Source organism: Acartia tonsa, chromosome 5 (assembly GCF_053477335.1).
Source record: "Acartia tonsa isolate MP-2025a chromosome 5, ASM5347733v1, whole genome shotgun sequence".
Lineage (NCBI taxonomy): Eukaryota > Metazoa > Arthropoda > Copepoda > Calanoida > Acartiidae > Acartia > Acartia tonsa.
This window is the reverse complement of record NC_137264.1, coordinates 53,366,795-53,389,433: the sequence shown is the minus strand read 5'-3', so window position 1 is coordinate 53,389,433 and position 22,639 is coordinate 53,366,795. Positions and strand designations below refer to the sequence as shown.

Here is a 22,639-nt window from a genome sequence, read left to right as displayed (position 1 = left end):
CTAGTTTTAATCTAAAAATTGTAAGTTCTATAACCGCGGCAAGCCATTTATAATACGATGCGAGAAATAACTATTAAAGTTTTTTTCTTAAAAAAAAACATGGCGAACATGATTTTTTAGTGACGTTTTAATAAAGTAACAGGATGTATATAATTGAAAAATCTCTAACCACTGCACTGAACCGATCACATGATTCTCCTTTACAGGGAATTCTCATAGAGTTAAAGAAGGTTTAAAACTATTTTGTGAGAGGGTACTTTAACCCTTATGTTAAAGGAGCCAACGATTGAGCAACCGTTATATTAAGACTTTGGAACAACCGCGCTTTACGATGCGATAACCAATCGTTTCATTTAGATTGTTAAAAAACATGCTTAATAACTTTAATGCCAGCACTTTTTGCAGATTCTACGCCTTCAATTACAGCAACTCAATAAATATTTTATCCAGCAAGAATAATTAAATAATCACAAAATCTTTACAGGTTTATGATTATCTTTAGCAGCAAGACTTGCCAAGTAAATGGTATACTAGAAGTACAATACTAGAGGACAACTCCACAAAAAAAGGATTATAAAATCACATTTTCCCAATTACGTTACGGACGAACAGACATTTTGAATTATAGGGTAGTTTCGCTAGTAAAACAAGGAAAAAATATTTCAACGTCTAGAATACATGTATTAAAATATTTTTCAAGGACAGATTCTGAGACTAAATAATAAGAATAAAAATATCTCATATTTAAAAAAAATCACAGTAAATGCGAAAGAAAGTTAATTTATAAACTTCTTTGTAATAAAGAATTTACATATATATAGAAACTTGAACATTTGTAGAATTTTTTAATTTCCAAAAAACTTTTACCTTATTTTACTTGTAAATATTGCTTTGAAAATGAGCAAAAAGAATCTTTAATACATAAAGGAATAAAAATGAGTACTTTGCAATTGCATAATAGAAATGAAAAAAATTACAAGGCTTTGGACAGAGAAAAGAGATGGGTCAATAGAATTCAAATTAATACCCCTACATAATTTCTCAAGTTGTTGGTTAAAAAGGTACCAAAAAAAAGATCTTATTTGGGGGAGATTATTTATCATCCATTATCCCATCCCCTTATCTCTTTAGATTAGACAGATATTTTACAGTTTTGGCTTTCAAGTTCAATGTATACAATTAAGTTTTTCGGAGATTTTTCATGGTTTGTATTGCTGCTGGAGAATTTAGTTTGTAGAACCTGGCAGACTAAATTCTGCTGGTTATGTATGGAGGAAAGGTTTATTCTATTGTTGGTGACATTCAGGAGTTTCTTTTGCATCTTTGGGATCAAAATCTGGGTCTGCATCGGAGTCTGAAAAAAATTAAGATACAATACTATAATAGTTTCAGCATAAAAATTTGCAAAATCAGGAGGAAAAAAAGACAGAAAATGTAAAATTCTAATATTTTTTTTTATATATAGGTCAAAAGTTTTCGAGGTTTTATTAACAAAAAGAATAGGTATTATTATATAATTCTCTAATTTAGTAAGTTGTATGATACCCTTAGCCTAATAAATGTACTAATCTATAAATAGTAAATACCAAATTAATAAAGCAAGGAACTGTTTAAACAGCTCAGACAAACAATTTACCTAACAATGAATAGTAATGAGTTACGCCTGTTTTTAAATCTAGCCATTCCCCCCAAAACAGTAGTTATTAGTAGAGACGCGGTTTGGGCAGAGGTTCGAACCTATCACCTCGGCCAACAAGTCTTAGCTTTTAACAAATGTCATTACCTTCTTCATCATCATCGTCCTGATCAGATTCCTCCTCATCATACTCACTATCCTCCTCCAGAGCCTCACCAGTAAAATACAGAACAGCACGGGGTATTATCCTCTCACTAAAAAAAAGATATCTGTTTAGGAGATCTTAATTACCAATCTTATTTCTATTAATGAAGGAAAAAAACGGAATTATCCTATTAAGAATTAAATTTTGAAAATTTTGCCCCCTTCCCCCCAAACAAAACTGACTCTGGCCGCGGCGCTTTGACCTACAAAGCCGCAGCGCTCGGCCCCCTAGCCTACAACATAACCTAATTGTAAAAAAATCTTTGTTCTCGGCCAGTCATATTTTTGTCAGAGGATAACGCCGAAAAAAACAAATGGGAAAAACTTCTAAAACATAGACAATTAAAGTTTTTACAAAGATCTAAATAGAACTTCCATTGACCAATCCCCAATAAAAAAAATAGTGTATTATTTTTCAATACCAAAACTCTATTTGAGAAAAGTCTGTGGCAATTTGTATGAAAAATAATTTTATCTAGCCATGAACTCTACCAATTCAGCAAAAGCATACTGAATCGGTCTATCGACTGGCATAAAAGTTTAATTTTTCCCGTATTCATTCGTATCCGGTGGATAAGAACCGGTTCTCATCCATACGAAAAAACTATGTCTAGCATCGTATTATATCCAGCTTTCTACGAATATAAAAATTATATTATATTATATATTATATTATATTATATTAATTATATTAAGCCCGTGCCTTCGGCACCTCGGGGCTAAAAAACTGGTTTTAATCTTATAATTGTACATTCTATATCCGCGGAAAGCTGTTTAAAATACTGCGAGAAATAACTATTCTCGTATTCATTCGAAACCGATTATTATCCGGTGGATTAGAACCGGTTCTCAACCATACGAAAAAAAACTATGTCTAGCATCGTATTATATCCAGTTTTCTACGAATATAAAAATGTACAATCATAAGATTAAAACCATTTTTAGCACGTGCCTTCGGCATCTCGGGGCTAAAAGACTGGTATTAATCTTATAATTGTACATTTTTATATCCACGGAAAGATGTTTATAATACGATGCGAGAAATAACTATTAATTCTTATTTAAAAGTGACTTTGTGTATCGAAGGATCTCACAAACCACTGAACCAATATGATTCTCCTTTACAACGTAGCTTTTATACGTACTGAGAAGTATTTCTTTATCTTCTTTTTGAATTGAATAATAGCGGTCGACATAACCCCACTCAAATTGCCCCTAGAGGCATATTCGCTAATAAGACAAAATGCAATCCATTTCAGTTTTCCTAACGGGGAAAAAGTCCATAAAAATCCACTCATATTCTAAACTATAAAAATGTACTAAACACCAATACCAACACTCTGTGATGATAAAGCATGTGGCAATTTGATTGTTGTTTAGAAAATATATGATCTAGCCATAGTACTCTACCGATACAGCATAGGTTTGGGCTGAACCGGTCTATCGACTGGCTGTTACGAAATGACATGCGACCAGAGCTGGATCTTTAAATGTGTAGCCGTTGCCGTAGCTGTAGCCGTCACCACTGCCAGTGCTGCCAAAAAACATAGATCTTTAAATGTTAAGTTTTTACGTACTAATATTTTTTATTTAATATAGTTACTAAAAATTAAGTGGTTGTGATTTAAAGATCGGATATAGCCGTGGCCACTGGCCACGAGTAGCCAATTTGATTTATAGATCGCTTTTTGGTTAGTGGCTGTACCTCTGGCAGCGGCAACGGCTACACATTTAAAGATTCAGCTCTGGGATCTCTAAAGGGAGAACACAATGGCCGATAAGTTGATATACATCCCCAATAATTATAAACAAAAATTCTCTTTCTGTATTAGTGGTTGAAACATTTGGACACTCAAATCAATGAGCCAATCAATCAAAATTCATGAAAATTGGAAAGGACCTTTGCTTTTTTTTGACCAACTCAAGGGTTCACAACCAATGATGAGTATCTTTGCACGAGACTGTGAGAAAAAAATACTAATATACATATTATCTGAAATTAGTGGTTTGTATAGCTGCACTAATTGGCGTTCGCATCGTATTATAAACAGCTTTCCGCGGATATAAAAATTATTAATTATAAGATTAAAACCAGTTTTGTTGGCCTACAGATACAGACAGGGGTGTATATTCTGCACAAGATTTATTTTTTCCCCTGCTGCAATTTTTTCATTTTTTTCCCTCCTGGTTTTTTTTTCAAGCAAGGAAGGGGTAAAATTTTAAAAAATTTCAAAACTCTTTATTTTATTTATATTATCTCCCTTCCCACACATTATTTTAGTTTTTTTTTCACAAAGGATGAGAGAAAAATAGAATAAATGTTTTCATTTGTCTTAATTTTTTCACCCCCCCCCCCCCCCAACAACATATTTTTCATTTATTTTACCCCCCCCCCCCCCTCCTCAGCAGGGTCAATTTTAAAAATATACACCCCTGGATACAGATGGCACCGACTAACAAAACTGGTTTTAATCTTATAATTGTACCTTTTTATATTCGTAGAAAACTGGATATAATACGATACACGATTTTTCAGTGTGGCCGAGAACCGGTTCTTATCCAGGACCACCGGATATTTGTCGATTTCAAAGCCATATTGGAAAAAAAACTGTACTACTCACTTGATATAATGACCAATCTCGAAGTCGGCAGTAAGAAGAGCTTGTGTTTCCTCATCCACCTCGGCCTTGGGATCATCAGGAACCTCGGGAGGACCGAAGAAGTTGAAAAAACTGTCGGCCTTAACCTGAAATTAATACACATGTTAGTTTGTTGCTTAAGGTTCGAGCCTCAACAAAGCTGTGGCATGCTAGAGACTGAATATATGGTAACGAAGAATCTCGCTAACCCCAAGTTCTTCTAAAAAGTAAAACTTTTCGAGAGGTTCAGAGAAGGGTAAAATCTATTTTGGAGTGGAGTACCTCCAGCCAAAACGGAAAATATAACCTTATTTATCCAGTTTTAAATTGATATACTAATGCCGATAGGGTCGTCGACATTTATAAAATAAAACAGATAGCCATCAACTAAAAATTGGTAGGAAAAGGAAAAATACAATTGGGCAGATAGAAAAATACAAGAAAACTCTTTTCCACCGAAGTATCTTTTTAGACTAAGAATGTTTTTACCTGTTTTGTGATGGTTCTAACGTTGCCCTTGTTTTTATGCTTCTGCTTCTTCTTAACAGTCTTCACTGTAATATTCTTTCCTAAAAACACATCGATTCAAATAAAGTTTTAGTTATTTATCGCACCGTATTATTTTCAGCCTTCCGCGGATATTTAAAAAAATTAAGATTAAAATCCGTTTTGTTAGAGGATGAAGTTCCTAGGGTAACATTGGTATTAATTTTTCAAATTTTGTTTTAATATTCGTGGAAAGTTGTCTACAATACGATGCTATACAGGATTTTTCATTTTGGCTGCTAACCGATTAAAATACAGCGGATATTATTAGGTTTGTAATCTTACGATTTTTCTATATTACTATCAACGCATCGCAACAAGAAATTTTTTTTTTATGACCTCAATAAATGCAAAGCTTCACAAGACAGTTGAACAAACGAACATTAACATTTAATCAGTAAATGCATTCATTCATGTCTTAATTGTTCCTTAAATTTTTCGATAACCCGCCATATTAGTCATTTTTACTTATTTTTATGATATCTTGCTACTTTAGATAATAGTTATTTCTCGCATCGTATTATAAACGGCTTTCCGCGGATATAGAAAGTACAATTATGAGATTAAAACTAGTTTTTTTAGCCCCGAGATGCCGAAGTCACCGGCTAAAAAACTGGTTTTAATCTTATGATTGTACATTTTTATATTCGTAGAAAGCTGGATATAATACAATGCTAAACATAGTTTTTTCGTATGGATGAGAACCGGTTCCTATCCACCGGATTCGAATGAATACGAGAAAATCTATTTACCTTTCTTCCAATCAATAGAGCATCCCTTGCACTTGATAATTTCTGGTCCCTCGAAGCTGAATGGATCATCTTCCAAGGGTTCGCACTTCATCTCATACTCTTTTGTTAATACGCCATTTGTGAAATAATCATTCTCCTAGAAGAAAAGTATTTAGTTAATGTTGTTGTATTTTTAAAAGTATGTTTAAGGGATGTTTATCTGCTTGGGATCCCAAAACAAGGATGACAACATCCATAAGTAGCGAAGCACAAAAAATCGTCGATGGGAATACGTACAGGTAGATTTAAAAGGTTTTTACTAAAATCAAGAATAGATTTATTGGATAAAATAGACATGAAACCTTGTTTTATTTTGCATGATGACGATGGTCAAAGTAAATTTTTTTAAAGATGCTCATAACAATAGGAAAAATTATTTTGATACTGATATCCCATAAAAAGTCAAAATAAACAAAAATATGGGGAAATATGTAAAACATATAAAAATAGTCAAAAACCTGATAAAAGGCAGTCTGGCCGTCATGGTTGTTTTATTAAAACGACAAAAAATTTAATTTTTAAATCCTTAACTTAAAAAATTTGGAAAATCGGACCATATACAATACACTGAAGATATGGAAAAAAGTGTTAAATATATAAAAATAGCCAAAACCTGCCAAAAAGGCAGTCTGGCTGTCATGGCTATTTTGTTTAAAAGACGGGAAATTTAATTTTGATATATGTAACTGAAAAAAATTTGAAAATCAGACCATAAACACTGAAGATATGGAGAAAAATGTGAAAAATATAAAAATAGCCTAAAATCTGCTAAAAATCGGTCCGAACGCCAATGATGTTTTATAGTCAATTGTTCTCCTTAATGATGGGAATGTTGTCAAAAAATTTCAGCATTCTATCTTTTATAGGAGCTGAGTAAAACCCATTTCCCCCATAGCGTTACGGACGGACTGACTGACGGACGGACGTGACTGACGGACGGACAAAGTGAATTATAGAGTAGCTTCGCTACTAAAAAGTAAGTAGGGGGGTGGATATATGAAATAAATCAATCTTATAGGATGAAATACCCGCAACTTTAGGATTTTTTAGATAGGCCTCCAGGTTCCGGAGCTCCAGGCCTCCAGATGGTCTCTGTACAGGTGAAAATGAAAAAAACAAATTAAAAAAAAAGAGTTAGAGGTCAACTTATATAACAAAATATGCATATTCATCAGCTGACCTCTAACTCTTAATTTTTTTCATTTTTATCCAGGGGTGTATATTCTGCATGGGATCCCCGGCTCAGGGGGGGGGGGGAGGGGAAATAAAAAATAAGTGGTTGGAGGGAAAAAAAATGTAAAAATTAAGAAAACTGAAAACATTTTTTCCATTTCGCCCCCCTATTTGGTTAAAAAAAACTAAAAAGTGTGTGGTAGGAGGGATAAAATAAATATAATATAGAGTTCTATAAATATTTTTCTATTCCCCCCCCCCCCTACTTTTTAAGAAAAATCTAGGAGGGGAAAAAAATAAAAAAATTTGTAGCAGGGGAAAAAAAATAAATCTTGTGCAGAATATACACCCCTGTTTTTATCTGTACATCAACCACCTGGAAGCCTGGAGCTCCGGAACCTGGAGGCCTGGAGCTCCGGAGTTCTATCAATGTATTACACAGGTAAACCAACCTGAAAGTGAAAATTGATGGTGAATCCCATGGCAGGCTTCTCGTGGATTTTCACGGTAACATCCTCCAACTTTTCCAGGATAGGTTCATCATAGTCCTGCACCATTTCTGCCAACATTTCCACGTTCTTGAAGATTGTCAACCAGAAGTTGGGGATACCCTTGACGTCCTCCTCCTGAATCATGGTAGCAATGGGTTTGGACAATATTTGCATTATATTCAATGCGTTGTAGCCATCCTGAAAAAGTATTTAAGGTTTCAAGAAATTTTGTAACAAACCAATTCCAAAGGTGGCTTTAAGTGGTCTTGAAACCTTAAAGTACTTTTTCATTGGGAACAAAAACAACACACAAAACAAAAAACTAACTAAATCAAGTAAAGGAAGCAATGTTAATGTAATAAAATAGAAAGATACTGTCTTCTTTTACCCAAACTACTCTGCAATGTACTTAAAATAAAAAAAGGAAATCCAATGAAGATTATTCAGTTAAAGAAAAAACTAACTCGCGATAACTTCATAAACAAAACTTGCTCCATCCTATTATATAAAGTAGTAAGCTTTTTTGTCTGTAGTAAAGGATCTCACTAACTGCTAATCCGATATGGTTCTCCTTTTTAGTAAAGCTTCTTATAGGTCCTTATATGGTTTTAGGATACTTTTTTTTTGCAAAGACGTCGATGTAAGGTTTTAGGTTTTTTTTCTGCCCTTCCAAATCCCGTCAAATATATATAGCTCTTCCATATCCCTTCGAATAAAGAGCCCCCAAATGTTAGGGGCGCAGCCACTAGTAAAACATAAACTCTGGAAGTTAGAGAACATTAAACTAAAAATTATACATACAGGTACCCAAAGTTTTATAAACATCATATTCATTGCATGGCTTAAAAACCTTTTAGTGCATTTGATTGGTTGGATTCCATCTAATAAGTAATGTCTAAACTTTTCAACCAATAATTTAAATCTTATTTATTGTTCATTGTCTTATTCCTAATTGTCCCCTCTCCCTTTCTGATGCTAATCCTTATACTAAAGTAACAGGATGATTGTCTGTGTGTACCGAAGGATCTCGCTAACCGCTGAACCGATCGGGTTCTCCTTTACAGGGTAGCCAGGAAGGTTTACAACTATTTTCTTGGGAGTGGGGAACACCACTAACCCCCCAAAAAATGAAAAATACCCCCCATAAATTTTTTTTTACTTTATCTTTTAAAAAGGGGGGGGGCGAAAGTGACACTTTTTGAAACCAAAACTAAAAGTCAAAGGAACTCAACTAAAAAAAGTGTTACAGGTCTGACATTTTGCATGGCAGTTGCTTTATAGGGGTACAATATGGAACTGTGAAGAAACGGCGGCGCAACCGCCGAAAACCGCCGAGAAAAGTCAACAAAAATTACGGCGGGAAACGGCGGTTTTCGGCGGTTGCGCCGCCGTTTCTTCACAGTTCCATATTGTACCCCTATAAAGCAACTGCCATGCAAAATCTCAGACCTGTAACCCTTTTTTTTGTTCAGTTCCTTTGTTGACTCTTAGTTTTGGTTTCAAAAAGTGTCACTTTCGCCCCCCCCCTTTAAAATAAGAAATCAAATTCGACTCCCCCCTCCTCATGGCCTCTAGAGGGCGTATCCGCTAGTGAATTATAAAGTAGCTGCTAGCTGCGCTCTTTTGTAATATCAACTCACCTTGGCTTCTGTAACTTGATCCTTCTTCTCGTCTTCAATTGTTGCCTTCTCAAAGATTTGTAGATTTAGTATAAAAATAAATAAAGAGGGACGCAGGAGCGTGCATTCAGTTTCGCTACAGGGGTGTATATTCTACATGGGATCCCCTGCTCAGGGGGGGGGGGGGGGGGGGGGGAATAAAAAATAAGTGGTTGGAGGGGAAAAAAATGTAAAAATTAAGAAAACTGAAAACATTTTTTTCTATTTCCCCCCCCTCCTTGGTGAAGAAAAACTTTTAAAAATATGTGGTAGGAGGGATAAAATAAATAAAACATAGTTTTTTTTAAATATTTTTCTATTTCCCCCCCTACTTTTTAAGAAAAATCTAGGGGAAAAAAAAAAAAAATTTTGTAGGGGAAAAAAAATAAATCTTGTGCAGAATATACACCCCTGAAACAACGAGAAATAAAAACACAGACAGTGTGCATTCAGTTTCGCCAAGATTCCTCGAGAAATGAGGAGTGTTTAAAAATTAAAAAATGTGTAAAATTAAGAGAATTGTGAGTTTATTGTTATAATATGGTGCTCTCAATGATTTGATAAATAAATACACATCTAAATGGAAAATATTTTACAAAAGAACCCAATTTCGCATATTTTTATATAAAAAAAATTCAACCCCGCCACAATTTTTTATCTGTTAACAGAAATCTCAGCCACAAAATAAAAAATATTTGTATCCGTGGACAATCAAGCTTACCTTGTCCTTAACTTCTGATGAAAGCTCTGCCTCCTCGTCCTCGGAATCGCTGGGGAAGTCACATTCTGCATCTGTGGGCTCGTGGACACCTAGCGAGGAAAATATGAATTAAAATCATAAACTTCAAATTTGATTATCAGAAGATGTAGATAGGTTCCCTTTGCACAAATTGTATATACCAAAAAAGGAGGGATTCTCTTTTTGTATTTAACTAGCGGTTTCGCCCCTAGCCTCTAGGAGCTTTGCCCCAAGAGACGATAAAAAAAGTTAAGGTGAAATTCGTAAAAAAAAATATTATATCACATTAAAGGGGGGCCCGGGGGGGGGGGGGGTTAATGCAACTATCTCGTAATCAATGTATAAATGGCACATAGAATTCGAATTTTGATCTAAAATTCTGCACGAGTAATCCTTGGTAGGTCTATTTTCCCTAAATCGACCAAAAATTTGAAAAGTAACGGCTACCAGCTCAGCCGTTTTTTGGCTATTTTTAGGGCAAATCTGTCATAAATTACGTAGAAATAAACTTTTTGAAACATATTTTTGCTTTAAATCATGTGAAATGATACAAAAACAACATTTTCAGATTTCTAGTACCAGCAACTAACGGCTAGAACCGTTTGAAAATATTTTGGAGAAGAAAATAGTATTATGTGGAGATAGGTTTCGTGATGATTTGCATTGAAAATAGCTCAAAAAATGGCTAAACTGCTTAGCCGCCAGCTGTTAGCCGTTATTTTTCCAACTTTTTGTTCGATTTAGGGAAAATAGACCTACCAAGGATTACTCATGCAGAATTTTAGATCAAAATTCGAATTCTAAGTGCCATTTATACATTGATTACGAGATGGTTGCATTAAACCCCCCCCCCCCCTTATTGTAAAATTTCTCTCAAAACTACGTTTAAGAATCTCTGTCAAATATAAGTGTTAACAAATGGTCAGTAAGGACCTGCCATTCATTACCAGAGTAGCTGAGCTATTTGATCGAAGTTCATGGGTATAAATTCTGCACAATATTTTATACCCCCCCCCCCCCCCCGCCTCTAAATATAGTTAATTTAAGTTTCCTTCTCTATTTGATTATATATATATCATACACATGGCTCAGCTGACTATTATTTTCACCCCACCCCCTAAGCAAGAGATCGCATGCAAAATATACAACCCTGACAAAGTTAAATTCCTACCTTTAACAATCTGTGTCCTCTTATCAAATAGTGGTTGGTATAGTGCCTGGTATTTGCCTTCCAGTTCTTGAACTTCTTTGTAAAAATCTGATTCTATTTTTGTTGTCTCTAGCTGCAGTTTCTTCAAACTTTTCAATCTGCAAAATTGGGAAGAGTTTTAATGCGAAAATCTTGCTTATGAGATAAAAGATAGTTTTAATTTAGTATTTGGGTGATACATATTGAAGATACAATCGCAATCCCGATTTTGCCTTCGATTAAAGCAGACCAAATAAAATTCATCTCTCGTTTTCCTCAGAAACTAATTGAGAAAAGAAGATGGGGAAAGCCTCGAGAATTAGCAGCTAACAGTTGCAGGGCGACCACTCCAAAACAAAAAAAATATAGTATTTTTATAGTATATTTTTTTTATCCATATAGTATATATAGTATATTTTTTTTCACTCATATAGTATGATATAGTATCTGACTTTGAATTATTTAGTTATACATAGTATATACATCATTCAATAATAACTCAAAGCAAAGCTGTTATCAAAGCAATTTCACATATAAGGGGGATGAGGGGAAGTTTTGGCGCTTTCGCTTAATCTGTGATTATTAGGCTAGGTATTAATGTGAGACTATAGGTTATTTGGAATAAAGTTTACTTTTGGGTAGTATTTCAAGTATATTTAATCATTTTTGGATAGGTCTCCAGGTTCAGGTGCTGCAGGCTTGCTGGTTTCTGAACAAGTAAAAAATATTTAAATTTGAAAATTTCTGTTTGAAAAGTTAGGGATCAACTTATTAAACAGAATATGCATCTTTTTGGATGTTATTAACATATCTAAAGAAAAAATTAAGATAGGCCTCTAAGTTCCGGCCTTGAAGGCCTCCAGGTCCACTCTGGACAGGTTATAAATTATAAAGCAGAATATGCATCTTTTTGTATGTTATTAACATTAGGTAATGAAGAAAAAATTAAAATCGACCTCCAAGTTCTGGTCATCCAGGCCTCCAGGTCTACTCAAGACAGATAAAATTCAAATTTTTGTTTGAAGAGTTAGAGGTCAAAGGGGGGAGGCGGATGTGCCACTTTTTGAAACCAAAACTAAAAGTCAACAAAGGAACTCAATTAAAAAAAGACTTACAGGTCTGAGATTTTGCATGGCAGTTGCTTTATAGGGGTACAATATGGAACTGTGAAGAAACGGCGGCGCAACCGCCGAAAACCGCCGTTTCCCGCCGAAATTTTTTTTGCAATTTCTCGGCGGTTTTCGGCGGTTACGCCGCCGTTTCTTCACTGTTCCATATTGTAACCCTAAAAAGCAACTGCCATGCAAAATCTCAGACCTGTAACTCTTTTTTTAGTTGAGTTCCTTTGACTTTTAGTTTTGGTTTCAAAAAGTGGCACATCCGCCTCCCCCCTTTTAAACAAATATGCATCTATTTGGATATTTTTTTACATATTTGAAGAAACAATGACAGGCTCAGGTTCAGGTGCTACAAAGCCTCAGGTGGACTCTGGACAGGTAAAAATCAAACTTCTTATTTGAACAGTTAATGGTATATTTGTTAAAAAAATGAGCTTATATTTGGATGTTATTTATATAATTGAAGGAAAAAATTTTGGCCTCCAGCTCCAGGTTTAGGTGCTGCAGGCCTCCAGGTGGACTCTGGACAGGTATAAATTTTTTTATTTAAGAAGTTTGAGGTTAGTTTATTAACACAACATAGGCATCTTTTTAGGTGTTATTTATGTGTGAAGAAAAAATGACAATTGACCTCCAGGTTAATGTGCTGCAGGCCTCCAGGTGGACTCTGGACAGGTAAAAATCAAAATTTCTTATTTATAGAGTTAAAGGTTAGTTTTTAAAACACCACAAGCATCTTTTTAGACGTTATTTAGTATTTACATAACTGAAGAAACAAACAGCTCTCCAGGTACAGGTGCTGCAGGTATCCAGAGAAGACCTGGAGGCCTACAGGACCTGAACTTGATGGACAATTTTATTTGATCTTCAGATATGTTCAAAACATCCAAATAGATGCATATTCTGACCTCTTAACTCTTCAAATAAGAAATTTGAATACTTTAGCTCTCCTGAGTAAACCTGAACTTGGAGCCCGAAATGTTAATATTATCCAAATAAATTCATATTCTGTTATATAAATTTACCTCTTACTTGTCATATAAGAAATTTGATTATTTACCTGTCCAGAGTGGACCAAGGAGGCCTGCAAAACCTCAACTTGGAGGTCAATTTTAATTTTTTCTTAAAAATTATTAGTAACATCCAAAAAGGTACATATTCTGTTTTATAAGTAGACCTCTAACTACTAAAATAAGATTTGATTTTTTACCTGTCCAGAGTAGACCTGGAGGCCTGCAGGACCAGAACTTGGAGGCCTATTTTAATTTTTTCTTCGGATAGGTATGTTCATAAAATCCAAAAAGGTGCATAGGGATTTTGCTTAATAAGTTGATCTCTAACTCTTCAAACAAAATTTTAAATTTTTTTACCTGTCCAGAAACCACCTTCCAGCCTGCAGCACCTGAACCTATCCAAAAAAATGAATCAATATTAGTGAACTACTACCCAAAAGTAAACTTTTATCCCAAATAACCTTTAGTCTCACATTAATACCTAGCCTAATAATCATGGAGTAAGTGAAAGTGGCAAAATTCCCCCTCCACCTTAAGTTAATTCTATGATGAAATAAAACTGATATTTAAATCACAATCACAAACAATAATATATTTTAATGGATTTTCTTCATCTCTTTCTTACTGTAGAGCTTTATACATTTTTGTCGTATCACAATATCTTTTGATAGGTTATTGAAGGTTAGGTTAGATAAGATAAAGGTTATTGGTCGCCCTGCAGGGCTAGAGCCCCCCGCAGGGGCTAGAAATAGGAGAAAACCTACTGTGAAAATAAGACAAAACGCACCTTAAGAGGCATTGTCGCAAAACTGACAATATTCGTTTTTGTTATATAAATGTAATATTATATAGTATATATAGTAATTTTTGGTCAAATAAAGTTGATATTATATAGTATATATAGTAAATTTTTGTCATATAGTATGATATAGTATCCAAATTCATCCTATATAGTATAAATAGTATATATAGTATGCAGTGGTCGCCCTGCAGTTGTTAGCCGCACAAGATCAGATCATTAAATGAAATAAATGCCATTAAAAAAAAACTCATGATATGGTCTAATGTCCACGAAATAAAGAGTTTTTTTTATTAAACAAGTAAAAATCTATTTATTTTATTCATTGATGTATGATCAGTAGACATTAAATGATATTTTTTCTTCTTCTTCTCACCTGCGTTTAACTTGTGGGGGTAAAGATTGGATATAACCACTCGTCTGTCCGACCATACTACCCAGCTTGCCTTGCAGGGCTGCCAATACTGCGGGGTCCTAAATAATACATAATTCATACACTTAAAAAGTGAGTGGCATATTTTCCAAAGTTTTCAGAATTATATACTTATGTTAACAGGGGTGTATATTCTACGTGGGATCCCCTGCACAGGGGGGGAGGGGGGAATAAAAAATAAGTGGCTGAAGGGAAAAAATGTAAAAATTAAGAAAACTGAAAACATTTTTTCCATTTCCCCCCCCCCCCTCCTTGGTGAAAAAAACTTTTAAAAATGTGTGGTAGGAGGGATAAAATAAATAAGATAAAGAGAATTTTAAATATTTTTCCATTTTCCCCCCCTACTTGATGAGAAAAAACTAGGGGGGGGGGGGGGAAAGAAAAATAAAAGTTTTGTAGCAGGGAAAAAAAAATAAATCTTGTGCAGAATATACACCCCTGTATATTAATATAACAGGATGTATGTTGGTTTGTGTGCATGTATCATAATATCTCACTAACCGCTTGACCGATTTGATTCTCCTTTGCAAGTCCAGTGAAGGTTTTTCAACCGTTTAAGGGGAAGGCAACTAAAACATACTTACTCCCCTCACAAATTAAATGAACAATATTAAGTTAATGAATTAACCACAAACCCCATGCAAAGAGCCCCTTGGTGCCTTTAGAGCCGTACCCGTTAGCACTTATTAGTTACCTAATATTGCAATGAAGAAAAGGATTCCTTAAAACAATGTATTACAGGTATAATATATGTATCAAGATCCGACCCAGAGAACACATGGTTAGTGTTCGCTGGTTTAATTTCTTTCATTAATCTTGCACCAAAATATTATAATTAAACATGATATCAACATGAATAATCTAGTTAAACTTAAGTGCGTCAAATATTTTTAACATTTGTTTCCATTTCTACAATTTCAAAAGCAGCAAAGCTACTCATAATTCACGTTGCCGGACAATCCTTCAGTCAGTAACACTGCATTAGGAAATGATTTACTCGGCTGCTATACAAGATAAACCAGTGAAAAAAGTCTACCCTCGTCTAAAAATGTTTTTAATAGTGATGGCAATCCGTCGAATTTTTGGGCCGGATTCGGATTCTTAAAGAATCAGTCAAAAAAAGTGGCGGATTCCTTGCGGATTCCGTATTCTTATTTTTGGCAGATTCCGGATTCGGATTCCGAATTCTAGCAATATTTTAAAAGGATTTTTAATTTTTTTTAAATTAAGTGCTACATGTACTAAAAATCAATGTTCTTGGTGTTCTCTATAATTCACTTCAGAGAACCGAACCAGATTTTAAAAGATATTATATATAATGATGAAAATCTTTGCTTTCAAAGAGGAGGAGTTGAAAGAAAAAACTCAAGACGCTAATTTTAGCCTACCAAATAAGAATCCGGAATCCGCTATTAAAAACTGATTCCGGATCCGGATTCCAAAATTAAGCGGATTTTGGATCAGGATTGCCAACCCTAGTTTTTGTAGAATTTACCTTCTCTGGGCTCATAAGCTTTACTGTAAATAAAAACCATATCGGTTCATAAGTTAGCGAGAGCATTTGTATAAGACATACGATCTATTACTTTTATTTTTTGATAATATAATTTTGTATATCTACCTTTAATAATGAGGAAGTTAATGCGTGTTTATCTGTGATTGCAACTTTATTATAAAATATTGTATATCTACCTTTAATAATGAGGAAGCTACTGAGTGTTTATCTGTGGTTGCAACTTTATTATAAAATATTGTATATCTACCTTTAATAATGAGGAAGCTACTGAGTGTTTATCTGTGGTTGCAACTTTATTATAAAATATTGTATATCTACCTTTAATAATGAGGAAGTTAATGCGTGTTTATCTGTGGTTGCAACTTGATTATCTCCATCCTCCTCCTCTCCACTGGACATATCCTTAACAATTACGAAAATTAAACCATCTTTTCAGGGCTGTTAATTCTGCACAAGACAGGGGTGTATATTCTGCACAAGATTTATTTTTTTCCCTCTGCTACAATTTTTTTTTATTTTTCTTCCCCCCCCCCCCCTAGTTTTTTCTCACGAAGTAGGGGGAAAATGAAAAATTATTTAAAGAACTCTATATTTTATCTATTTTATCCCTCCTACCACACATTTTAAAAAGTTTTTTTCCCCAAGGAGGGGGGGAGGGGGGGGGGGGAAATGGAAAAAATGTTTGTTTTCTTAACTTTTACATTTTTCCCCCTCCAACCAATTATTTTTATTCCCCCCCCCCCCCTTTGAGCAGGGGATCCCAATAGAATATACACCCCTGGCACAAATCTAAATTTCTGATTGTCCAAATAAGTTTTTTTGGTTGGTAAATCATGATTCCAGATTGTTTCAGGTGAATATTTCCAGTTTAATTGAACTTTTGTCTTAGCTGCTTACTTCCATCGTTATGATTATCAAACTTAAGTAGGATTTTTTAGTACTGTCAAGATAGGCTTTCTGTGGAATCTGTGACAGGGCAAATTTAGTCAATTTATGTTGCTAATATAGCCCTCAGATATATCTAAATACTTTCCTCCATGATCGGGGGGTGGGTAATATTATGTTATTTTAACAAAGTAAAAGAAACATTTATCAGGGTATGCAAGTATCTCGCACGATATCGACATATTCTTAATCTATTAGCAGGGGTGTATATTCTGCACAAGATTTGTTTTTTTCCCCGGCTTCAAATCTCTTTATTTTTCCCCTTCCCCTAGTTTTTTCTCACCAAGTATGGGGGGAAATGGAAAAATATTTAAAGAACTCTATATTTTATTTATTTAAACCCTCCTACCACACATTCTTTTATTTTTTTTACCAAGGAGGGGGGGGGGGGGGGGAATGGAAAAAATGTTTTCAGTTTTCTTAATTTTTACATTTTTTCCCCCTCCAACCACTTATTTTTTTATTCCCCCCCCCCCCTCTGAGCCGGGGATCCCATGTAGAATATACACACCCCTGTCCATTAGTATCAACAACTATATATTTTACTTTGACAGTCTGTCCAAGTATTTAATAGTTGTAATAAAATACCTCATGATCATCTTCAACAAGCGCCATCTTTTCCGTACTATCCGCCATTTTTTAAGGTTTTCACTTCACAATCCTTCTGTAAGCAGATATTTCAAATTAAAATTCACTTCAGATTTTAATAATTCTTAGGATTATTATCTACAGTTTTAGAGATCTTTATATGCATACAAGAAAGAACAATTATGTATAGTACAAACTGCGCTTCAACTGTAAAACTGAATGCATATACAAATTTGCCCTAGACGTGTCTCAACAAACACACGCACATAAACCCCCGTGGCTAAACTGGAGTAAAGCACACTAAAGGAGTTTATAAAGTGTGATGTGAAAGTGATACTGGCCCGGGGGGAGAAAATACGGAGATTAAGAAAATTACTGCGCAACAGAAAAAAAAATTTGACTTGCTTACATATATCGTTACAAAAACTAGAGGAGAGCATTTAAAATGTGTATTAAAATCCGTGTAAAACTTAAAAAAATAAACTTTGCATTGACTTTAATATAATTTTAAAACGTAAATTTTTTATTTCCTCTTTAAAAGTGTTGATTTTTAAGATTACAAATTAAGACATAGATTGAATGAGTCATATACAAAATAAGGATGCAAATAATGGATGCGACTATCTACATGGTCAACTCCATAATCGCATTCACAATGTCGTTATCGTTGTTCTTCAGCGCCTTCACGGCCTTGGAGCGGGACACGTTGGCCTGGGACATGACGAGCTCGATGTCCTTGGCCTCGACTCCGGTCTCGTCGACCTCGTCATCCTCCTCTTCCTCGGGGATAGGGGCGTGGCCGGTGGTGCCGGAGGCGCCCATCTCGCTGGGTGCGGCAGCCTGGGCGTTCTAAAAACAAAGATTTTTTTTTGCAACTGGGAAATTGTAGGTTTCAAAAGGCATACATTGATACACATGTAAAAATAAAAATCTGTTTTATTGTTATATTATCAGCTTTTTTCTCTCTTGTCGATACTATTCTTAAGAGATAGAATGTTTGTATTTTCTCTATAAAAGCAAGGACTAAGTGCACTAAGGTTTTTATAATCTTCTCGTAATCAGTGCGCAAACGGCACTTATTGATTCCTTTGTAATTAATGATAGCAAAAAAAACTGCAAAACAGCTGAGCAACCATAAGTTAATTTTCAAACTTTTAAAGTTTTAATTCGATTTAGGAAAAATAAACCTACCGAGGATTACTAATTCCAAATTTCAGCCTGAAATTCGGATTCTAAGTGTCATTTGCGCACCGATTACGAGATGGTTCTTATAAGCGATTAGATTTACTACATTACGCCCCCCTTTCAGGTAAAGGTATCAAGTAATTCAATAACCAACCTGGAAAGACTTGGCAGCCTCCATCTGAGCCTGCTGGGACAGATCCTCGATCTTAGCCTCACCGAACACGATGTAGGTGTCACTGGCGGGGTTCTTGTACACGTCAGGCTTGTTAATCACGAACAGAATGTTCTTTGACTTGCGGATTGTTACACGGGAAACACCGGCGACCTAGAGGAAAATTAATATCAAGGTACAAATCATTTTCTATAAATGCGGCTTTGCTTTAAAAGACAAAATACTTAAAAATAATTATAGATTTAGCATTATTTAGCTCATTGGTGAAAAATGAAGAACTAACTTTTAGTAAACTTCTAAGTTTTGCTTAAATGGTTTAATATTTTATTTTCAACATTTACTAGCAGCAGCGTTCTAGCATATGAGGGTAGTATTGGGTAAGTTAGGTAAATAGCTTAAAACCACCCCCAAAGACATTTAAAAAGCTTTCCTGAAAAATGATAGTTATTTCTAGCATCTATTATAAACAGCTTTCCGCGGATATAGATAGAATCTTAAAATTGTACATTTTTATATTCGTAGAAAGCTCGATATAATACGATGCTAGACATAATTTTTCGTATGGATGCGAACCGGTTCCTATCCACTCGATTCGAATGAATACGAGAAAAGTTATTTCTTTCATCGTATTCCAAACGGCTTTCCGAGGATATAGAATGTACAATTATAAGATTAAAACCAGTTTTTTTAGCCCGTGCATTTGCCATCTCGGGGTTGAAAAAACTGGTTTTAATCTCATGATTGTACATTTCTATATTCGTAGAAAACTGGATGTTATACGATGCTAGACATAGTTTTTTTATATGGATGAGAACCGGTTCCTATCCACCGGATTCGAATGAATACGAGAAAACCAATTAAACCCTTTATTTTTAGAGATCTTAAGCTTCAAAACAAAAAGCCTTACTACTTAAAATAATGGGATGTATGAATATTTATATGGGGCCAAAAATACCTGTTTAAGACCAAGCTTTGACATAATCTTTCTGGCCTTCTTCTCGCCTCTGCTCTGCTTGGACTTGCTGTCGGTGGGTTCATCGTTAGCGGCGGCAACATCACCTAAAAAGATATGAAACTTACATTTGATTTGCAACAGGAAACCATTTAATTATGCTAGAATGTATGTATTGATATTTTTCTAAGTTACGAAGTTGACAAATCTTACATAAGAAACGGCGGCGAGCCGCTGCAACAGCCGGTTATTTGTTGATTAAATCTGACGGAATAGGACAATTTTCTCCCAACTACCCCCCCCCCCCCCAACATTACTTCCCTCCAAGTAAGAGAAATATAAACATGAAATTAAAACGATACTCTTTCCAAATAATAAATTTAAAAATTTTGCACAATAATAAATACAGAAAATCAACAGAGCCCTCCACCACCTCCAAAAAATACCTTAGAAGTGCATCACAAGCACTTTGAGTGAAAGCACCAAACAGTATAATGAATATTACCTCCAGCAGTCTCCTCAAGCTCGGGAATGGAGTCCTCTCCGTCGGAATCGGTTCCAGAATCGTTGGCAGCATCCTAAATACATAAAAATCACAAATAAGCTGCCATATATAGTTGAAAGTAATTATCAACCCCATACCAACCAGTTAGGGGGGGGGGGGGGATTAATTCCGTTAACCCTACCCACAAAAAACGCGAGTTAGAATCACTTTGATATGACATACAAGTTGTAAGTATACATTTAATTTATAAGGTATAATTAGTTTATTACCAAATGATTAAGAAAATAATAACCAGGGTTTCGGATCCGTATATATTGATTTTTTGCGGATCCGGATCCTCCAAATTTGGTCAGTGCGGAGCCGGATCCTACCGGATCCGGTTCCGGATCCTTGACAATAAAAAAAAACACCACACTTTTCAAAAACATTTATTCTTTAATTCGAAGTAAAAAATACTTTTAATTTTCAAGTCTGACCCTAAACCTTAAAGATTGGCTCTCATCAAGTGAATGTCTGAGATTTTTTATAAAATTAGGTAGATTTTTCCATTTATTCCGCATTTTTTGAGTCCAAGGATCCGGATCCGCATTTTTTTAATTGCGGATCCGAATCCTTGGACTCGAAAATATGCGGATCCTTGCGGATCCGGAACCCTGATAATAACCCTTTAAACCGGGAAAATATTAAAAAGGTTCGAATGGGGGGGGGGGGGGGGGAGCATATCCCACTCCATCCTCGCATCAGTAAATTCATAAGTGTTAAAAAAATCTAATTTACCGAGGCCTTCTCCTCCTCGGGCTTAGTAGAAAGAGCTTCAGTCATCTCAGGCATTTTGTTTATGTTTTAAAGATCTGAAAATTAATAAATTTTTAATACAAACAAAATTAGAAAGCAGGCATAAAATCTACAGCATTCCTTGATGATATATTCTCAGTGGGTTTAATTCTAATCCACAATGTAAATGATGTAAATGGAAGGTTTTATACTATACCCCCCTCCCACCCCCAAATTTTTATTCTTCTCTTTTAAAACTCTAATTTAAAATGTGACGAGGTCGACTTTTCCCCCTCCTACCTGAAGTGCCCCTGGTGGCTTCTAGTAAAAACAATTAAGGGCATTACTGCGTTATGATTTTAGTCTCAAGTCCACGTGCAAGGAGAAGATAATTATAACATAAAGTATTAATCACAAAATCAGATACAAGACTTTTCAGTTACTTGTATAATATATCCTAAACTAATTTTATAAATTCAGACTATATAAATAATATATAATTATAATCATTTACAGAGTTAACAAAAAAATATCGAAATTTTTAGAAATCACTGACCGGTTTCTGAGGGCTCACATGGTTAATATTTCATAATTTACTTATAATGAATCTTACACTCAAATTTCAAAAAATCACTTAAAATACAGAATTAAACATATCTTAAAATCACGATAATAGTCATAATTCTCTTAAAAATTACTCATTCAATGCGATTCCCAATTGTACAAGGCGGCCATTGCGCGGTTTTTCTTTCTGAATGAACAAGACTAAAACAGGGTTGCCGTCTAAAAATATTTGTCAACGCTACTTTTTTAAAAGTACCGTAAATTGTATTATTTTGTGCCATATGGAAAATTTACACCCTATTAATGAAAAAAAATGTAAAGGAGAGGACAATTAACGGAAAATTATCACAAAACTTTCGTAGACATTTTCTCTTTTAAATTGTTTTAAAACCTGGGGTCTTTTATTAAAATTTTAAAACGTGATTTGTGCTTTCATTAAATTTAATCCGTGGATAGGGTATTTTTGTTTACAATCATTTGGGATATAATCAAATCTTGATTCTTGGTCTTATTCTTTATAAAGACCATCCATGGTTGTAAGGATGGAGAAAAAATTGAATATTAAAATAAAAAGATGCATTAATTTTAATTTATACTTGGCTACTCTGTCTAAGCCATGCCCGTGAGTGCGGGATAATTTTAGAAAACCAGTTTCTTATTTCCGGCTATCTAAATATGTAGCGGGTATTTTTGTATAATTTTCATTAATGTAACTTTATTTTTATTTTTTTCTTATTGTTCTTTAAAGTAGAAAATTCCATTATAATATAAAAGGTAGCTTTTAGATGAAGCTGACTATTTAAAGTATTGCTAGAAAAATTTCGTAATAAATAGAGTTGCCAACCGATGAAAGCGGAAACGGTATAAATTGGCAGCTTCGACGAACTTCTTTATTTACTTTTTGAACGTTTGAATGTTTTACATTTTAAAACAATCATTTTACAAAATAAAGTACGAAAATAGTATATTTTCTTATATTAACTAAAGATAGTAGATTTTTTCTATAAAA

At 34.5% G+C, this 22,639-nt stretch overlaps 2 protein-coding genes across 13 annotated transcripts; both read right to left on the bottom strand.

Annotated features, from left to right (window-relative positions):
- Positions 1-660: 660 nt before the first annotated feature.
- LOC145319835 (nucleosome assembly protein 1-like 1) lies at positions 661-17,620 on the bottom strand. Of its 12 annotated transcripts, none has more exons than XM_080162206.1 (12): positions 17,479-17,620; positions 16,264-16,347; positions 14,373-14,470; positions 11,049-11,185; positions 9,860-9,948; positions 9,121-9,165; positions 7,442-7,615; positions 5,778-5,913; positions 4,969-5,048; positions 4,462-4,586; positions 1,784-1,890; positions 661-1,354 (listed from the first exon to the last, which is right to left on the bottom strand). In XM_080162206.1, the coding sequence occupies exons 1-12, from the start codon at positions 17,524-17,526 to the stop codon at positions 1,287-1,289; spliced, it is 1,191 nt and encodes a 396-aa protein (XP_080018332.1). In that variant the 5' UTR covers positions 17,527-17,620; the 3' UTR covers positions 661-1,286. The 12 variants fall into 12 exon arrangements, with proteins under 12 accessions (XP_080018332.1, XP_080018328.1, XP_080018331.1 ...); XM_080162202.1 differs by having other exon boundaries at positions 7,442-7,678; positions 9,121-9,168; positions 17,479-17,602; XM_080162205.1 differs by having other exon boundaries at positions 9,121-9,168; positions 17,479-17,602.
- Positions 17,553-21,207, bottom strand: Nacalpha (nascent polypeptide associated complex protein alpha subunit). Its single transcript, XM_080162215.1, has 5 exons — positions 21,070-21,207; positions 20,293-20,365; positions 19,791-19,894; positions 18,818-18,988; positions 17,553-18,327 (listed from the first exon to the last, which is right to left on the bottom strand). The coding sequence occupies exons 1-5, from the start codon at positions 21,121-21,123 to the stop codon at positions 18,103-18,105; spliced, it is 627 nt and encodes a 208-aa protein (XP_080018341.1). The 5' UTR covers positions 21,124-21,207; the 3' UTR covers positions 17,553-18,102.
- Between the last annotated feature and the right edge of the window lie 1,432 nt (positions 21,208-22,639).

What these genes read in the sequence shown, in the direction of transcription:
- Nacalpha (XM_080162215.1), bottom strand. Translation starts at nt 21,123, where the DNA reads ATGCCTGAGATGACTGAAGCTCTTTCTACTAAGCCCGAGGAGGAGAAG. An exon ending in CCGAGGAGGAGAAGGCCTCG is followed by an intron (nt 20,366 to 21,069) that starts GTAAATTAGATT and finishes TTATGTATTTAG; the next exon opens with GATGCTGCCAACGATTCTGG. An exon ending in CAAAGCTTGGTCTTAAACAG is followed by an intron (nt 18,989 to 19,790) that starts GTATTTTTGGCC and finishes ATTTTCCTCTAG; the next exon opens with GTCGCCGGTGTTTCCCGTGT.
- LOC145319835 (XM_080162202.1), bottom strand. Translation starts at nt 17,526, where the DNA reads ATGGCGGATAGTACGGAAAAGATGGCGCTTGTTGAAGATGATCATGAG. An exon ending in CATCAGAAGTTAAGGACAAG is followed by an intron (nt 9,169 to 9,859) that starts GTAAGCTTGATT and finishes CAAATCTTTGAG; the next exon opens with AAGGCAACAATTGAAGACGA. An exon ending in TTAGAACCATCACAAAACAG is followed by an intron (nt 4,587 to 4,968) that starts GTAAAAACATTC and finishes TATTAATTTCAG; the next exon opens with GTTAAGGCCGACAGTTTTTT.